The sequence below is a fragment of the Phyllobates terribilis genome, unplaced genomic scaffold, assembly GCF_046119375.1.
Source record: "Phyllobates terribilis strain yellow unplaced genomic scaffold, ASM4611937v1 Scaffold_1__5_contigs__length_1240528914, whole genome shotgun sequence".
Classification (NCBI taxonomy): domain Eukaryota; kingdom Metazoa; phylum Chordata; class Amphibia; order Anura; family Dendrobatidae; genus Phyllobates; species Phyllobates terribilis.
Window position 1 is genome coordinate 1,186,098,585 of NW_027362761.1, and position 20,162 is coordinate 1,186,118,746.

Consider the following 20,162-nt stretch of genomic DNA (forward strand, 5'->3'; position numbering starts at 1 on the left):
ATACCTTCTACACAATGCTTTCCAGTAGAGATAAGAGAATCATTTTATGGGACTCCGGTCAAGCTTTCAGGTCAGTGCCATCTGCCAGCTAAACGTGAGGCCAACAAATCACTTACCCTCTGGGGTCCCCAGAGCAGCATTTGATTTATCATAGCTGGCACAATGTCATCTACGCAACGTGACACATAGATGACGTCGCACAACCCCCGACACATCAAAAGTTATGTCAGAAATGCCAGAAGGTAAGAAATTCGTGGGCCTCCCGTCTAGCTGTGAGATACCACTGACCTGGATGCTGGACCGGAGTGCCTTGAATCAAACCGGTCATCCCTACTTACCAGGTGTTCCTGTTTAGCTTATAGCTCTGCTCTTTATGGACATAGTTATGAATAACAACTCCAGGTAGGCATGGACTGGCCCACCGGGGAACAGGAGAATCCTTCGGTAGGCCGCCCCTATGAAAAAGTGCTAATAAGCAGTGCTATTATACTTGATTCACAATTTGCAGAAAAATCATTCATTAAACAAGCTAGCCAAATTAATATTACATAGAAGCAAAAGTATATTTGAGTACTAGGGTTGGGTGATTTTTGCATGTAGCTGAACAGTTGGCCCCAAAAATCAATGTTACTGGTGGGCCTTTGTCTATCCAGTCCGACACTGGCTCCATGCTAGCTACATTGTCTTTTGGGAGTCAGAGGTGGTCAGAAAACCATATCTTATCTCATCATTGGATTGGATTGTTGCTTTTTCCCTCCTCTTTGCTTTATACTGCAGCTGTACTTCCTTCTTTACAATGGCTGATTTAAATTAGCATAAACCCAGCAAACATTCATGCAGAAGGTCAGAGCATTATAGTCAAGAAATAACAATCATAAACTACAAGCAACAAAGCTTCCAGGAAGAGAAGAAAATAAAGTAACTGGTGCATAAAAATGCTCAACAGCCCCTGAAAAGTAAATACCATTGATACAAAAATGACCTAAAAGCCTATGGTGATTTATCTTGTGTAGAACCATAAGAGGCTAATGTTCTTTACTCTTCTGTGCCAAATACAAGTTCAATTCAACACAAAAAAACAACAACTCTTTACTGACGCGTTTCGCAAACTCCAAACATCTCCAATTTCTAATTACACCTTAACAATATAATATGCATCTCAGAAGAGATTCACGCAGAAAAAAGCCTACAAGAGAAACAATTAACTAATACTTATTGAAGTGTTACAAAAGATTAGCTCTTCCTCCCCAGGAAACATAATTATCGTGAGGTTCGCAGAGCTCAATACAATTTGGGTTCTTCAAGAAAATTGCCAGTCACCGGTAAGAGAGAAAGAAATGAGACCTACGTTGTTCATGTACTCGCTCAGCAGGTCTTGAAGCGCTTGGCGGACAGCGTTGCACTCAGCTACGATTCTCTCTCTCCTGTCGTCACGTGTGCACGAGGAGTCTGCCATCAAGGCCGCCCCACTGATGATGCTCTCCAGCCTCTCCTCAAGAGATGGCCGACACCGGGCTTCACTAAACGTAAAAGGGTCTAGAATGATCTTGTTCTGTGGAAACAAGAAGAAGAAACTTTTTTGTTATTATTTTTCGATACGATCAGTGATTTCCTTACATTTTCTCCCATGGCACCAGTGCCTTATAATTAGAAAATTTGGGGGTTTGGTGAATAATTGGAGAGTTTTGCGACAAAGGAAAGGAAAAAATCCAACAATGAGTGGTGTAAGATGAATATCATTTAAAAAAAAAAAAAACATGATTTCTTGATACTCTGTTGGGTGATGTTTATGCTATTGTGTCTATGGCTGTCCACTCTCCCCAGTCCCTCAAGCTCACTGCCTTGGGGTAACCCTGGACTCTGAGCTCTCCATCAAACCACATATCCGAACCCTTTCCACTTCCTGCCGACTCCAACTTAAAAGCATCTCCCGGATCCGTACATTCTTCAACCATGAATCTGCAAAAATACTAGTGCACGCCCTCATCATCTCCCGCCTCGACTACTGCAACCTCCTGCTCTGTGGATTCCCTTCCAACACTCTCGCACCCCTCCAATCTATCCTAAACTCTGCTGCCCGACTAATCCACCTGTCCCCCCGCTATTCCCCGGCCTCTCCTCTCTGTCAATCTCTTCACTGGCTCCCCATTGCTCAGAGACTCCAGTTCAAAACTCTAACCATGGCATACAAAGCCATTCACAACCTGTCTCCTCCATATATCTCTGACCTAGTCTCCCGTTACATACCTGCACGCAACCTCCGATCCTCACAAGATCTCCTGCTCTACTCCCCTCTTATCTCCTCCTCCCACAATCACATACAAGATTTCTCTCGTGCATCCCCCCTACTCTGGAACTCTCTACCCTAACATATCAGGCTCTCGCCGACCTTTGAAACCTTCGAAAGGAACCTGAAGACCCACCACTTCCGACAAGCCTACAACCTGCATTAACCATCGCTCCACCATTTATTCCATGGCGCTTTACATGTGAAAAAGGGGTATACATAGCAAGAACAATTACAATAATCTTGAACAAAATATGATGGCGACTGGTACAGGAGGAGCGAGGACCCTGCCCGCGAGGGCTCACAATTTACAAGGGATGGGTGAGGATACAGTAGGTGAGGGTAGGGCTGTTTTTTTCGGAGGAGGAGTCGCAAGTTTTACCTCCTCTTAGGGATTATGATTGCGCCATTGAGTTTGTTCCGGGAGCTACTCTTCCCAAGAGTCGCTTGTTTAATCTGACTATCCCTGAAAGAAAGGCCTTGGATGAGTACATACAGACTAGCCTGGCTGCTGGTCACATTAGACCTTCTAAGTCACCTGTGGCAGTTGGATTTTTCTTTGTTAAAAACAAGGATGGGGGTTTACGTCCATGTCTGGATTTTCGTGAAATTAATAAGATTACAGTAGGCAATTCCTACCCATTGCTGTTAATTCCTGACTTGTTTATCCAGTTAGTGGGGCCCAGTGGTTCTCTAAAATTGATCTCCGGGGGGCATACAATTTGTTACGAGTGAAGGAGGGTGATGAATGGAAAACTGCTTTTAACACTCCGGTAGGTCATTTTGAGAATCTGGTGATGCCTTTTGGTCTTACCAATGCACCTACATTTTTTCAGAACCTTATTAATGACATCCTGAGACCTTTGATTGGTAAGAATGTGGTTGTGCATTTGGATGACATTTTGATTTACTCACCAGATCTAGAGTCCCATTGGCAGAGTGTACGTGAAGTTTTGCAGTTAATGAGTGATAATTCACTCATTTCTAAGCTGGAGAAATGTGAGTTCGCTGTGCTGAAAATTAGTTTTTTGGGCTACATTGTCTCCAGCGAGGGCTTTGAGATGGATCCTGTGAAGGTTCAGGCTGTGCAGGAATGGCCTAGGCCTATTGGTTTGAAATCTATACAGAGATTTTGGGGTTTTTCCAATTATTACAGGAAATTCATTAAGAATTTTTCTGTAATTGTTAAATCTCTAACCGATCTCACCAGGAAAGGTGCGAATACGGTCCAGTGGACTACTGAGGCCATTGAAGTGTTTAAGTATCTCAAAAAGAGGTTCATTTCACCCCCCATCCTTATGCAGCCTGATGAGACCAAGCCTTTTTTGGTAGAGGTCAATGCTTCATCGGTGGGGGTCAGAGCAGTTTTGTCTCAGGAGAACAGGGATGGAGTACATCTTTGTGCTTTCTTTTTGAAAAAACCGAACTGAATTATGATGTTGGAAATTGGGAGTTGCTGGCTATTAAACTCGCGTTTGAACATTGGCGTCATTTTTGTAAGGTGCTTGATTTCCTATTCAGGTTTTCACAGATCATAAGAATTTGATCTATCTGGATGCTGCCAAGCGCTTGAATGCCCGTCAAGCTTGGTGGGCACTTTTTTTTTTTCTCGGTTTCATTTTTCTGTTACCTATATCCCAGGTACTAAGAATGTTAAAGCCGATGCTTTATCTCGCAGCTTCCCTCCTACGGTCGGTGCTGAGGAGGAGGAAAGCATTTTACAGAAAGGAGTTGTGGTGGCGGCACTGGACTCCGTTTTGGAGGATGGGATTCTGAAAGCTCAAGATGATGCCCCATCTAACACTCCCCATGGGAGGTTGTTCGTGCCTAGAACCTTTAGGAGAGATTTGTTTGCGTAGTGTCATGAGTCTCGGTTGGCAGGTCATCCAGGAATTTCTGAGACTAAGAGACTAATCAGTCGAAGTTTTTGGTGGCCTGGAAGGCAGAAAGAAGTCAATAGGATGCGCCAGTTCTGGCCCTTAGCCTCGCTCTTCCCACTGCCCTGTAGCGGTGGCAGTGGGGTAATAGGGTTGGGGTTGATGTCAGCTTATAATGCCAGCTGACATCAAGCCCAGGTTAGTAATGGAGAGGCGTCTATAAGACACCCCCATTACTAACCCCATAGTGAAAGTTAAAAAAAACCACAAACACCCAGAATAAAGTCCTTTAATTGAAATAAACACCCAATTCTTTATTGTTCTAAATTAAACCATACTTACCATCACGCCCATTCCAGCTGAAGCCAACAATCTCCTGCAACAAAAGTAAAATAGTAAACCAACAACATCCTTACCTTTCCATGGTTCACAGGATGGCTCCAGCTCTGCTACATTCACATGACAGGCTGGATCGCAGCCGAAAGCTGTCATCCAGCTGCCATGCCGCAGACAATGAGAAGCGCAGACATGCTTTCGCTCCTCAGTGTCTGGCTGTGACGGCATCCAGATGAGCCGAGGTCATGTCCAATGAACTCAGCTCACCTCAAGCATGTCAATGACAGCGTGGGGAAATTCTCCTGCTCTTGCGGTGAGCGCAGTAGAATTCTCTCACGCTCACCGCATGCGCAGGAGAATTCTCCCACACTGTCAGTGACGTGCATGAGGTGAGCCGAGTTCATTGGACATGAACTCGGCTCATCTGAATGCCGTCACAGCCAGACACTGAGGAGTGCAAGCATGCCTGCACTTCTCAGTGTCTGCGGCATGGCAAGCTGGTTAAATTTAGAACAATAAAGAATTGTGTCTTTATTTCAATTAAAGGACTTTATTCTTGGTGTTTGTGTTTTTTTTAACTTTCACTATGGGGTTAGTAATCTTATAGATGACTCTCCATTACTAACCTGGGCTTGATGTCAGTTGCCATTATAAGCTGACATCAACCCCAACCCTATTACCCCACTTCCACCGCTACAGGGCAGTGGGAAGAGCGAGGCTAAGTGCCAGAATTGGCGCATCCTATGGATGCGCCATTTCTGGGGCAGCTGACGGCTGGTGTTTCTAGCCTGGGAGGGGGCCAATATTCATGGCACCCTTCCTGGGCTATTAATATCAGTCCCCTGCTGTCTGTCTAGCCTTTGCTAGCTATTAAAATAGGGGGGACCTCACGTCATTTTCTTTTGGGGTCCCCCATTTTAATAGCTAGTAAAGGCTAAGTATTCAGCTGGGGGCTGATATTAGTAGCCTGGGAAGCTCCGTGGGTATTACCCCCTTCCAAGGCTTCAAACATCTGCCCCAGCCGTCTGCTTAACCTCCGCTAGAGACTAAAATTACGGGGAACCCCACGCCAATGTTTTTTTAATAAATCCTTTATTTTAACACTAAATGACAAGTACAGTAATCAACACCGTCACTGTACTTCTTATATATGTGACTAACATGTTTCTATCTATCTAATCTATGTGTGATGCTCTATTCTTTCTGTTCTAAATTGTCGGGTACCGATGCTGAATTGCCGGCCGGCTTTTTTAAAGAGACGGTGCATGAAAACAATATTATTTTTTTAAATAAATCCTTTAACACTAAATGACAAGTACAGTAACCAACACTGTCACTGTACTTCTTATATATGTGACTGACATGTTTCTATCTATCTAATCTATGTGTGATGCTCTATTCTTTCTGTTCTAAATTGTCGGGTACCGGTGTATGCCGCTGCTGAATTACCGGCTTTTCATGTTTCACTGTGAGCACTGTTCCCATCGATTTGGGCAACCACTGTAATGCCACAACCACCATGGCTGTGACATTACAGTGAGTGGCAGACAATCCCTGCATTGTGTGAAAAAATCCAGTTACGCTTTTGGTGCACGAACATTTATCGAACATAACCTCGAACAGCCAAATTTTTTGCAAATCGTTCGCGTTCGTCGAACGACTCGAACACCGCACAAAACAGCTAGAATTTGAGATTGGTGAACAGTTCTAGTCGAACACCGCTCATCTCTAATCAAGAGGTTTGGTCTGAGTTTATGCCTCTCTCAGAATTTGCTCTTAACAATCATACTTCCTCCTCTGCTGGGTGTTCTCCTTTTTTTTGTTGTACTGGGAGACATCCGTCTTTTGGTTCGTTCTCCAAATTCATATCTTGAATTCTAGATGGCATAGAGGGAGATTACAATATCTTGTCTCCTGGAAGGGTTTCGATCCCGAAGACAACTCCTGGATAAGGACGGATGATGTCTCTGCTCCTAGGCTTGTTAAAGCTTTCCACAAGACATTTCCGGATAGGCCTGGGCCTGGAGGATCCGGAGGATCCTCATAAAAGAGGGGGTACTGTTAGAACCTTCTTGTTTGTTTTTTCCATCTTGTGTTTTGCGGTCACGTGACCATCTGCCTTTATATTCCAGCTCTGCCCTTTTGGCTGTGCTGGACTTCAGTGTTTGACTGTCTCTCTAGCCAGGTGCTTCGGTGCCTTTCTCTGTCAGTTTGCTTGGTCCTTCTGGGACCTCTAGTACCTTTTTGTCAGTTTGTCTTTTTGTGTTCTGCAACAACTTCTCTGATTAGGAGGTGTCCCATTTTTGTCCCAGTCCTTAGTTCTTTTAGGGACCTTATGCTATATGCTATAGGTCTTCGTTCAGACTAGCCGAGGACTAAGGCGGGTCTGTTCGCTAGGAACAGGCAGCCCGCTACATCGTAGGGATTCAGCTTAGTCTTACTGTAGGGACAGCTTTCCCCTATCTTTCCTTAGTACATGTTGCAGATCATAACAGGTTCATCCAAATCCAAAAATGGTGGCCAGACTGCTACTATTTTGCTGGATCCTTATATGCCAGAAAGGTGTTACAAGTGTTAAAAACAATTAAAAAATCATACTCTCCTAGCTCTTCACTTGTTCCTGTCCCTCAGATTCCTGACAGTCCCCCGTTGGATTCCTAGGCCTCTACTGTTATCTGGCACCAGTCTCCTTCTCTGTACAAAAGAACTGGTGAAGAATAAAGAGAACGGAGCTGAAGCAGGTACCTTAAGAAGGTAGTGAAGGACCAGTGGTAAGCTGGAGCAGTCGGGACAGTATGAGTATGATTTTTTAATGCTTGGTAATGCCACGCTGAACCATCTGTTTGTGGTTTGAAGACCTCAGAGCATAAGAAGCAGATTTTTTATGGTTATCAAGGCACAACTCTCCGGCTGACCTGTTGGCTGTGAAGTGAATCATCTGCCTGTTCTTCTTCACTATACACCAGGACTTCAAGCCACGACCAGTTCTTGGGGGTCTCTGTGTGATGCAAGGTCACAAGACATGTCGTCATATCACGACTTTACAACTTGGGGCCAGACAATGTGCAATGAGTTACGGAGCGGCTGGAGACGTGAGCATTGAGGTTAGTATTAGCTGTTTTTTTACCATTTGCCGACCTTTTTCAGTGATTGAAAATGTTGCCAGAGCATTTTTCTGAGGAGGGATCCTCGCAAACTGAATTGAAAAATGTTTGAATATGTGTGGAACCTAAAATTTCTCCAACTTGATCCTCTTCTTGTGTCCACCCATACATTTCCAACAAATTTCTCAAATTTTTCACAATGCCAAATTCAATACACTTAACCAGACACATTTAGCATAAAGAACATCCAACAGAGTAACGCACTTTTCTTTTTTTTGTGTTCCAAAGCTGATCATCTCTAAACATTCATCTTGACAGTGCCCATTTTAGGACATGACCAGATATCAAAATCAAACATCAGAATGATGTCAGTTTGAGGCTCAATACCCTGTCTGAGAACTGATTTTGATAAGTGATTCTGACAAGTGATTCTGACAAGTGATCCTGACAAGTGATCTGACAAGTGATCTGACAAGTGATCCTGACAAGTGATCCTGGCAAGTGATTTTGACAAGTGATTCTGACAAGTGATATTTACAACTGTAATAATAATAAAAAAAAATATTCACTGTTGGGACTTGAACCAAAAACTCTACATCTAGAAACCAGTGCACTAACCACCAAGCTATAAACCCAATTGAGGATAGCTAAGCGTTCTATTTGGTTATATGATTTTCAGTGCAAACCTTGTCTGAAACTGATTGGGATTTTCAGAAATACCTCCTCCAAGGCAAATTCAAATAAGGTTTGATTTTGATGTGTGAGTCTGATGTGTGACTTTCTTCAAACATCAGAATCACAATGACTTTTAGTCTCCCTGAGTATTTTCATGGTTGATCTCCTAAGACAAAAAAAGCTACTAGTCACTATCACTTGACTGGATAGCTTAATGGTAATGCATCAGCCTCTGAAACTCCAGTGTTAGAGTTCAAATCCCATTGGGATTGTTATTTTCTTTTTGTAATTATGCATATTTAGCACACAAACTACAGGGGTGTTTTACTTTTAATATCTATATCTAACATTCTGATTATAATCCTAACGTGTTAAGAGTTTCAGACATGCTGTTTACTTGCATGGTAAATTACATAGCCAAAGTAAATTGGGAGTTTGCTGCTAGTTCTTGGGTGGATGGAAAGAAAAATTTACAATAAAGAAATGTTATCATTAGACCCCTTTAAGAAATTATGCAAATCAGAATGTCAGATATTAAAAGTAAAACACCCATTAGTTTGTATGCTAAATAGGCATAATTACAAAAAAAAAACAATCCTATTGTGAATTGAACCACGCCATTGCAGTTTTAGAGGCCAATGCCTTACCATTGAGCTATCCAGTCAAGAAACACTGACTGCGAGCTTTTCTTGTCTTATGAGATCGACCAAGAAAATACTCAGAGTGACTAAAAGTCATTGTGATTCTGATTCTGATGTCTGAAGAAAGTCACACATCAGACTCACATCAAAATCACACATCATTTGAATTTGGCTTGGAGGAGGTATTTCTGAAAGTCCCAATCAGTTTCAGACATGGTTTGCACTGAAAATCATATAATCAAATAGAACGCTTAGCTTTTCTAAACTGAGTTTATAGCTCGGTGGTTAGTGCACTGGCTTCTAGACTTAGAGTTTTGGGTTCAAGTCCCAACAGCGAACAGTGAATATTTTATTATTATTATTACAGTTGTAAAAGTCACTTGTCAGGATCACTTGTCAGGATCACTTGTCAGAATCACTTATCAAAATCAGTTCTCAGAATGGGTATTTAGCCTCAAACTGACATCATTCTGATGTTTGATTTTGATATCTGATCATGTCCTAAAATGGACACTGTACATGTTAGAATTTCTGAAGCCAGGAGGAAAGGAAATGAAGGACATACACTATGTGTATTCCAGTCTCTTTTACCAACCCCTTTTTTGGTATTAGTTCACCAACTGCCCAAGTAATATTCATCATACAGTATATTTTACTCATTACAGCAACTGAAAACAAATTAGCAACGAAAAAAAATACAGCGATAAAAACTTCAAAATTCAACCCTTTTTCTGATTTGGTGGGCAATATACAATGATGTGAAAAGCAGCTTTTTATGTTTGGCAAGAAATCCCTCAACAGATGGTTTGCTGAATTAGTTGTTTGATGTCTAAAACAAAACCACAAGGTGACCTCTAAGACTAGTAACAGGCATCCATTACACTTTTATCGAGTTTTATGGGGCCTTTAGTGTTCTACTAAACGTTACAAGAAAATCTGTTCTTCAAAAACAACAAAAAAAAAGAGCTTGACCCGAAAGAATCAGATACCACAATGTCAGCATCAATTTTTTTTCTGGTACATAAATCAGATAAACTGATGCACTTTTTTCCTAATAGACCTAGATTCTAATACTAAATCTTATATAAAAAAAGAAACTGGTTCAAAAACAGGAAATAAGTACTGAATTATTATATTAAATAACTAGAATATAGCATAAAAATAATACCAAAACTATAAAAATAAAGAAAAAGGATATCTGTGTCACACGAGGCATCAATATATGGAAGAGGTATAAAAGCTTTGCCACTGGCTGAGAAGAAGCTGCAGTGAAAGTCTACACAAATTAAGACCCAACCCTCTTTCTTAAAAGGGTTTTCTGGTTTATATATTTTCTTAGCCCTCATAGATGATGTATTGTTCACATCTCATTTTTGCACATGTTGGAGGCATATTCCCTGACATGTACTTCTGAGTAATGAATAGGCGCCCATGCATCCAACATAAAGCCTACAGGTTTTGCTTTGTACTTTCATATCACAAATGCAACTAGGCTGCAGCAGGAAATGTTTTTTGGTGCAATGATTACGTGCAGCGCTAAATCCAGTAGGGAAGGAAATTATCTTGATAAACAACGTGTTGCAAATTATCAAATTAGAAGTTATTTAACAGTGTCCCAGAAGGCATCCATATAAGTTTGGGAAAAAATAAAATAGCTTAGAATGACTTCTGGCTGAAGAAACGTTCCCAATATTTTACTCTTTGGCAAAATAAGTCCCAATCCTCTAGCTTAAATGGGTAGCTGGGATATATTTACTGTATATAGTTCTCTTGAGCTCACTCCTTGTTTTTCTATAAATTGGATGTACACATCAGGAGCACTCCCCAATGTAAGCAACCGACTGTCCATAGGCCCCATGCACCCAGCATAAACCCTACAGGTTTTGCTTGGTGCTTTTTCCATATGCAACTAAGCTACAGCAGGAAAAGTTTTTCAGAGAAATGATTATGTGCAGCACCAAATCCAGTAGGTGCTGAAGGGAAGGAGATTATCTTGTTAAACGACGTGTTGCAAATAACCAGATTAGAAGTCGTCTAATCGTATCCCAGAAGGGATTAATATAGGATTAGGAAAAAGCGGAATACTGTAGCTTAGAATGGTTTCTGGCTGAAGAAACTTGCCCAATTTTTTTTCCTTGGCAAATTAAGCCCCAATCCTTTATCTTAAAGTGGTATTTGAGAGAGATTTACTGCATATAGTTCTCTTAAGCCCCATATAGCCGCATACCACAGGTGGCGTCATGAACATTATCTCTAAAAACTTTATTCCCCTTTTACTTTCCCTTTAATTGACCACCCTGGGTCACAGACCGGGTCATTGCTACCGTGATATCCCCCAGCATCGACTGGCCCGGCTATCGAGTACCCCACGGCCCAGGAGGCATGTCATACTTGGCGTCACGAACAGGATTGTCGTAGCCCGGTTTAACCGGGTACTGTGTGCCATAGACTTTACTGAACTGTATCATCACATCATTTGCCGTTAGCCAAGGGGAAGCAGGAGGCCCCGATCCGGAACCGCTGGGTAAGAGATCCCTCTCGCCTGCAGAGCAGCAACTGGTACGTCAGCAGAAACCCAGGACCTGACTGTGGTTCACTAGGGTGGAGGAAGATGCCCAACCTGGGAGAGGATCCAGCTGAGGGCGCTGCTGCTTCCACTGTAATGCCGTTATCCATGCCGTATATACCAGGGGCGGCATGGTTGCCCCAGTACTCAGGGGAGTCGCACACCCTGACCGACTTTGAGGAGAGACTGCGCAGTTTGTTTAATGTTTACCCCCTGTCTGAGGAGCAAAAAGTCAGCATCCTCATTGGCCAGCTAATCGGTGCAGCCCAGAGGGAGGTGAAGTCCTGGCCGGGCAGGGACAAAAGCACTGTTAAGGAAATACTGGCCCGGTTAAAGGATACCTTTGATATCCTCACAGCAGCAGAGATTAAAATGAAGTTCTACGGGTGCAAACAAAGGGTGCAGGACAGTGTACGGGACTATGCTCTAAACCTGCAGGAGGCGCTGCTGGCCATTAAACAGGTAGACCCCGACAGTGTGCGAGATGAGGACAGATTGCTAACCGAACAGTTTATTGAGGGGCTCCTGTCTAATGCCCACTGGACACAGTTGCACATTATGGCTCTGCAAAACCCTGATCTGGACTTTGTGCAGTTTAAAGACCGGGCCATCCGGGTGCTGCGAGAACCAACCCCAAGTGGCACTGCACCCTTCCGGCACCCAGCTATCACATACCACCAGGAGGTGGCGTCATTCTCCCCTGCACCTGTGGAGGCTGACGTGTAGACCCTAGATAATGACCCCTCTGCTGCTCAATGCCTTCAGGTCCAGGAGCTGACCAAAAGTGTGGCTACATTAACCAAAACCATGCAGGCCATGAAAGTGTCTCCAAAGGAAAGGATCTAGCTGGCTTCCAGTCCAGATGACGTCCCGTGGCAACGGCAGAGAAGGATTCCACCGACCAGAGGGAGAAACAGCAATCGCTAAGACCAGAAGGGACAACCCATCTGTCGCCGCTATCAAAAGGCGGGGCACCACGCAAGATTCCGAAATTTAAATGAGCAACCCCTGGGGCAGAGGGCCAACCCCCAGGAGTAAGGCAACCAGGCCCACAAAGCTGGCGAAACAAGTACATGGGAGGATGATGGGTCCTACGTGTCGTGCTTGATGGCATCCCGATGAACGCATTACTGGACACTGGTTACCAGGTGACAACAATGCCATTTATCCTTTAGAAACGATACTGGACTGATTCAGACATTACCCGCAGTCCAGAAGAACATATTAACATCTTTGCTAGCAATGGTCAGCCCTTGCCTCAGGTGGGGTATAAAGAGATGACCATAAAGGTTGGCCGAGTAGAATTGCTATCACAAGGGATGATTATTGTTGATATTGATCGCTGAGAAAGCCATCCTATGATAACTATAGGCACTAATGTGATAGAGAATTGTCTTGGGGAAATTATGGTTTTGTTGCAACAGGTCGCAGAGACTGCCAGTTCCAGTCAGCAGCGAGTTCTGCAGAAGGAGATCAGAGCCCTGATGAAAAGACAACAGGTAGAGCTGTCTGGTGGAGAAGTTGGCAGTGTCAGAATGAGTGATCCATTCCCCATTGCAATGCCCCTTAGGAGTGAAATGTTAATATGGTGTCGGGCAGCAATAGGTCTCAGGGGTCAAGATTATCAGTCCCTGATAGAACCCGTGTACTCTGATAGTAGGCCCACCATCTTGACAGCCAGGGGTGTAGTCGATGTCCGAAAGGGGAGAGTACGGATACGCATCCTGGATTGTGGGGAGAAAGAGGTCCATTTACCCCGGTATGCCACCCTTGCTAAGCTGTTCACTGTCAGTAACAATGCAATAAAGGCAGTGGAGCCCTTGCCTCCATCCGAACAGGCGGAAGACAATGGCCCCAAAGGGCAGATGGAGGATTGGTGTCAGAAGCTAAAAGTAGGCACTGACTCCACCCCTTTGAACCAAAAGCATGGAGTGTACCAGGTGGTCCAAGAATATGAGGGAGTCTTTAGCAAACACCCACTAGATTTTGGGCAGGCAAAAGGGGTCCAACATTATATCCCCACCGGAGATCATCCGCCCATTAAAGAGAGGTACCGGCCTGTACCCCCAGCTCACTATCAATGTGCCAAGGGGATGATACGGGAGATGAAGGAGGCTGGGGTGATTAGAGATAGTTGTAGCCCCTGGGCAGCTCCATTAGTCCTCGTTAGAAAGAAAGATGGTACAATGAGGATGTGTGTTGACTATAGGAAGATTAACCGCATTACACATAAGGACGCCTACCCATTACCCAGAATTGAGGAATCATTAGCAGCACTGAGATCCGCTAACTATTTCTCCACTTTAGATCTCACCAGTGTGTATTGGCAGGTTCCAGTGGCAGAGGCGGAAAGAGAGAAGACCGCGTTTACGACACCAAAGTGCCTCAGCGAGTTCAACTGCATGCCATTCGGACTCTGGAACTCCCCGGGAACATTCCAGCGGTTAATGGAGTGTAGCCTAGGACACAAAAACTTCGAAACCGTTCTGCTGTACCTAGACGATGTAATCGTCTACTCAAAGACATACGAAGACCACCTTGAGCACCTGGCCGAGGCCCTATCTGGTTTTGGCCTGAAAGTAAAGCCGTCCAAGTGCCACCTGTTGAAGCCCAAGGTGCAGTACCTAGGTCATGTGGTAAGCACCGAAGGTGTAGCACCAGACCCTGAAAAAGTCACCATGATCAAGGACTGGCCAAGACCCTCCACTATCAAGGAAGTGTGGCAGTTCCTCGATTTTTCAAGGGTTTCACCAAGATAGCAGCACCCATGCAGGACCTCTTAATAGGCCAGTCCAAGAGGGCCAAGAACCCAAATCCTCCGTTCAAATGGGGTGAACCAGAAGACGAATCCTTCACTCGACTGAAAGTGGCTCATACTGGAAAAGAAGTCCTGGCCTACCCCAACTATGGCCAACCCTTTATACTGCATACGGATGCCAGCAACATGGGATTGGGAGCGGTGCTGTCCCAGGTACAGCAGGGCAGAGACAGAATGATTGGCTACGCCAGCAGGAAGCTCCGGCCCACGGATAGGAACCCCGATAACTATAGTTCCTTATAGTTGGAGTTTTTAGCCATAGTCTGAGCTGTAACAGAGCGCTTCAAACACTACCTCGTCTCCTCCAGATTTACAGTCTTCATGAATAACAACCCGCTGACGTACCTGGAGACTGCAAAGCTTGGTGCCCTAGAACAACGCGATGGATGGCACGACTGTCCAACTACGAGTTTACCATCAAGTATCGGGCGGAGCATAAAAACCCTAATGCTGATGCGTTGTCCAGGATGCCCAACTTGCCAGATGGGAGAGAAGACCAAGAAGAGCTGGAGGAGATAGAGCTACCCGCTTTTCATCATCACGGGGTGACCCAGTGCTCCCACTGAGTGAGGGACAAGCGCTCCGCCAACAGAGAGGCCACGTTTAACCCATTGCCCCACCATGGATGGGCAGAGATGCAGGATTGCGACCAGGCTGTCCACCTACTCAAGCAGTAGCTGACACAAGCTGACTCGCACCCTGATCCAGATGCTCCACAGGAGACCCAACAGTAGTGGAAGGAGAAGGGCAAGCTGTTCATCTATGAGGGAAAGCTGTGTCGAAGAAGCATCGACTCCTGGACACACGAACTGGTCTGGCAGGTGGTAGTCCCGAAGATGGATGTGCCAATGGTCTTAGAGGCGTACCACGATGGAGCATGACACTTTGTGTGGAAGAAGTTGGAAGTCCTGCTACGTGAGCGATTCTACTGGGTTGGCATGAGGAAAGCAATCGAGAGATGGTGTCGAGAATGTGGTCCATGCAACCTGAGATGGAAAGACCGTGATAGCCAGAGGGCTTCCTTGCAGCCCCAAAATCACCAAACAACCACTTAAACTGGTAGCCTTGGACCACATGAAGCTAGCACAGAGCCGGTCAGGTAATGTCTACGCTCTCACCATAGTAGACCACTAATCCCGATTCCTGGTAGTAATGCCAGTGAAAGATCAGATGGCTAAGACGGCAGCCAAAGCATTTCAACAACACTTTTGTTGCCCGCATGGTTACCCTGAACGAGTGCTGACCGACCAAGGTCCAGCCTTTGAAGCAGAAGTGTTTCAAGAATTATTTTACCTGTACGGCTGCAAGAAAATAAGGACGAAGCCGTATCATTCCCAGACCAACGGGTTGTGCGAGAAAATGAATTAGGTAGTAATAGACCTGTTGAAAACGTTGCCCCTTGAAGAATGTAGCCTGTGGCCAGAGAAGTTACCGGATTTGGTAGACCTATATATAACCACATCCCGGTGAACTCCACCAACTGCACACCCGCCTACCTGATGAGGGCAAGACCTGGCAAGTTACCCATTAACTTAGACATAGGAGTTTTAACACCTGAGACGACATCACCAGATGCAGATTGGAATATGGAGCGGTGGCAACAATGCCACAAGGCGCAAGAATGTGTAGAGAGAAGTTCGTCACAGAGACAGGAAAGAACTTATAATCAGCACGCACTTGCAGTTCCCTTGTCACCTGGAGAACAAGCACTCAAAAGAAAGAGACGAGTTCACAAATTTGATGATCAGTGGAAGGTTGAGCCATACACCGTCTTAATTTCAAATTTCAATAACACCAAGGTGTGCCTCATTAGTAAAAATGGAGGAGAGACTTCAGCGGCAGTCTCAAGAGACCACCTAAAGATATGCCCTGGTCAATTGTGACACCAAGAGGAAGACCAAAACAGCCCCCAGCACACAGAAAAGGTGGAAGAGACGGTCCAAACCATCATTGGAGAATGTCTTCCTGACCTTTCCCCAAGTAGCCTCACCGGAAGCAGCAGAGTCTCTAGAACAGCAGAGAGACCAGTCGGTCCCAGAAACAGATGCTTCATCAGCAGTGGAATAAGTGAATCTACCCCCAGCTAGTGGTGAGTCTGTCAGTCCCTTGGTGAGTATAGGAGTTCGCAGAAGGCAATCTGGTATAACAGTACTACGTAGGTCCATAAGAAGCGTAGTGAATAGTGCTCCCACCACACCAGCGGTAGACACTAGAGACCCGGGTAGGTCATTGGCTGCAAATGTACTGCGTAGATCAACCCATAGTACCATAGGTCAGCTCCCTGCCGTTCTAAAAACTAAAGTGTAATAAAATAAAAATGTAAAGTATATAGTTGCAACCGTTAAGTATGAGAGCCTACAGAGATTTCATGTAAGAACTTTTAAGTAATCCTGAGTGTAGATAGTTATTAAATTTATAGACAAATGGACCACAGGACTAGGTGTGGTCAGGACAATGTTGAATTATTATTATTATTATTATTTATTATTATAGCGCCATTTATTCCATGGCGCTTTACATGTGATAGGGATATACAGTACAGACCAAAAGTTTGGACACACCTTCTCATTTAAAGATTTTTCTGTATTTTCTTGACTATGAAAATTGTACATTCACACTGAAGGCATCAAAACTATGAATTTACACATGTGGAATTATATACTTAACAAAAAAGTGTGAAACAACTGAAAATATGTCTTATATTCTAGGTTCTTCAAAGTAGCCACCTTTTGCTTTGATGACTGCTTTGCACACTCTTGGCATTCTCTTGATGAGCTTCAAGAGGTAGTCACCGGAAATGGTCTTCCAACAATCTTGAAGGAGCTCCCAGAGATGCTTAGCACTTGTTGGCCCTTTTGCCTTCACTCTGCGGTCCAGCTCACCGCAAACCATCTCGATTGGGTTCAGGTCTGGTGACTGTGGAGGCCAGGTCATCTGGCGTAGCACCTCATCACTCTTCTTCTTGGTCAAATAGCCCTTACACAGCCTGGAGGTGTGTTTGGGGTCATTGTCCTGTTGAAAAATAAATGATGGTCCAACTAAACGCAAACCGGATGGAATAGCATGCCGCTGCAAGATGCTGTGGTAGCCATGCTGGTTCAGTATGCCTTCAATTTTGAATAAATCCCCAACAGTGTCACCAGCAAAGCACCCCCACACAATCACACCTCCTCCTCCATGCTTCACGGTGGGAACCAGGCATGTAGAGTCCATCCGTTCACCTTTTCTGCGTCGCACAAAGACACGGTGGTTGGAACCAAAGATCTCAAATTTGGACTCATCAGACCAAAGCACAGATTTCCACTGGTCTAATGTCCATTCCTTGTGTTCTTTAGCCCAAACAAGTCTCTTCTGCTTGTTGCCTGTCCGTATGCAGTGGTTTCCTAGCAGCTATTTTACCTTGAAGGCCTGCTGCACAAAGTCTCCTCTTAGCAGTTGTTGAAGAGATGTGTCTGCTGCTAGAACTCTGTGTGGCATTGACCTGGTCTCTAATCTGAGCTGCTGTTAACCTGCGATTTCTGAGGCTGGTGACTCGGATAAACTTATCCTCAGAAGCAGAGGTGACTCTTGGTCTTCCTTTCCTGGGGCGATCCTCATGTGAGCCAGTTTCTTTGTAGCACTTGATGGTTTTTGCAACTGCACTTGGGGACACTTTCAAAGTTTTCCCAATTTTTCGCACTGACTGACCTTCATTTCTTAAAGTAATGATGGCCACTCGTTTTTCTTTACTTAGCTGCTTTTTTCTTGCCATAATATAATTTCTAACAGTCTATTCAGTAGGGCTATCAGCTGTGTATCCACCAGACTTCTGCACAACACAACTGATGGTCCCAACCCCATTTATAAGGCAAGAAATCCCACTTATTAAACCTGACAGGGCACACCTGTGAAGTGAAAACCATTTCCGGTGACTACCTCTTGAAGCTCATCAAGAGAATGCCAAGAGTGTGCAAAGCAGTCATCAAAGCAAAAGGTGGCTACTTTGAAGAACCTAGAATATAAGACATATTTTCAGTTGTTTCACACTTTTTTGTTAAGTATATAATTCCACATGTGTAAATTCATAGTTTTGATGCCTTCAGTGTGAATGTACAATTTTCATAGTCATGAAAATACAGAAAAATCTTTAAATGAGAAGGTGTGTCCAAACTTTTGGTCTGTACTGTACATAACAAAAGCATTTACATAATCTTAACAAAACGAGTCAGCGACTGGTACAGGAGGAGCGAGGACCCTGCCCGCGAGGGCTCACAGTCTACAAGGGATGGGTGAGGATACAGTAGGTGAGGGTAGAGCTGGTCGTGCAGCGGTATGGTGGAGCGGTGGTTACTGCAGGTTGTAGGCTTGTCGGAAGAGGTGGGTCTTCAGGTTCCTTTTGAAGGTTTCCACGGTCGGCGAGAGTCTGATATGTTGGGGTAGAGAGTTCCAGAGTAGGGGGGAAGCACGGGAGAAATCTTGTATACGATTGTGGGAGGAGGAGATAAGAGGGGAGTAGAGCAGGAGATCTTGTGAGGATCGGAGGTTGCGTGCAGGTAAGTACCGGGAGACTAGGTCACAGATGTATGGGGGAGACAGGTTGTGGATGGCTTTGTATGCCATGGTTAGAGTTTTGAACTGAATTCTCTGGGCAGTAGGGAGCCAGTGAAGGGATTGACAGAGAGGAGAGGCCGGGGAATAGCGGGGGGACAGGTGGATTAGTCGAGCAGCAGAGTTTAGGATAGATTGGAGAGGTGCAAGAGTGTTGGAAGGGATGCCACGGAGCAGGAGGTTGCAGTAGTCGAGGCGGGATATGATGAGGGCATGCACTAGTGTTTTTGCAGAGTCTTTGCTGAGGAATGCACGGATCCGGGAGATGTTTTTGAGTTGGAGTCGGCAGGAGGTGGAAAGGGCTTGAATATGTGGCTTGAAGGAGAGATCAGAGTCCAGGTTTACCCCAAGGCAGCGAGCTTGTGGGACTGGGGAGAGTGAACAGCCATTGACGTTGATGGATAGGTCGGATGGGGGATGTGAATGAGAGGGTGGAAAGATGATGAACTCTGTTTTATCCATGTTGAGTTTTAGAAACCTGTCGGAGAAGAAGGATGAGATGGCGGACAGACATTGTGGGATCCTGGTTAGTAGGGAGGAGATATCGGGTCCAGAGAGGTAGATCTGTGTGTCGTCAGCATAGAGGTGATACTGAAAGCCGTGAGACTCTATGAGCTGTCCCAGGCCGAAGGTGTAGATGGAGAAGAGCAGAGGTCCTAGAACTGAACCTTGGGGGACACCGACAGATAGGGGGCGAGATGAGGAGGTGGTGCGTGAGTGGGAGACGCTGAATGTCCTGTCTGTTAAGTATGAGGAGATCCAAGATAGAGACAAGTCCGTGATGCCAAGAGATGAGAGAATCTGGAGTAAGAGGGAATGGTCCACTGTGTCAAAGGCAGAAGACAGGTCCAGAAGGAGGAGGATGGAGTAGTGTCGCTTGGATTTGGCATTTAGTAGGTCGTTGGTGACTTTGGTCAGGGCAGTTTCAGTCGAGTGATGCGGTCGGAAGCCAGATTGTAGACGGTCGAAGAGGGAGCAGGAGGAGAGGTGGGAGGACAGTTCAAGGTGGACATGTTGTTCTAGAAGTTTTGAGGCAAAGGGGAGGAGTGATATGGGGCGGTAGCTGGTCAGAGAGGAAGGGTCAAGGGAGGGCTTTTTGAGGATGGGTGTGATTGCGGCATGTTTGAAACATGAGGGGAAGACTCCGGTTGTTAGTGATAGATTGAAGAGGTGGGTTAGGGTTGGCATGAAGACTGAGGTGAGGTTAGTGATGAGGTGGGATGGGATTGGGTCAAGTTCGCAGGTGGTGAGGTGTGATTTGGAGAGTAAAG

General features: G+C 44.9%; 1 protein-coding gene across 1 annotated transcript in view; it reads right to left on the minus strand.

Moving 5' to 3' along the window:
* Nucleotides 1-1,300: 1,300 nt before the first annotated feature.
* Nucleotides 1,301-20,162, minus strand: part of LOC141210089 (catenin alpha-2-like) — a 592,305-nt gene continuing 573,443 nt past the window's right edge. The window contains exon 7 of the mRNA XM_073664707.1: nucleotides 1,301-1,552. Coding sequence (XP_073520808.1) covers nucleotides 1,301-1,552 — 252 coding nt within the window. The remainder of the gene's footprint in view (nucleotides 1,553-20,162) is intronic.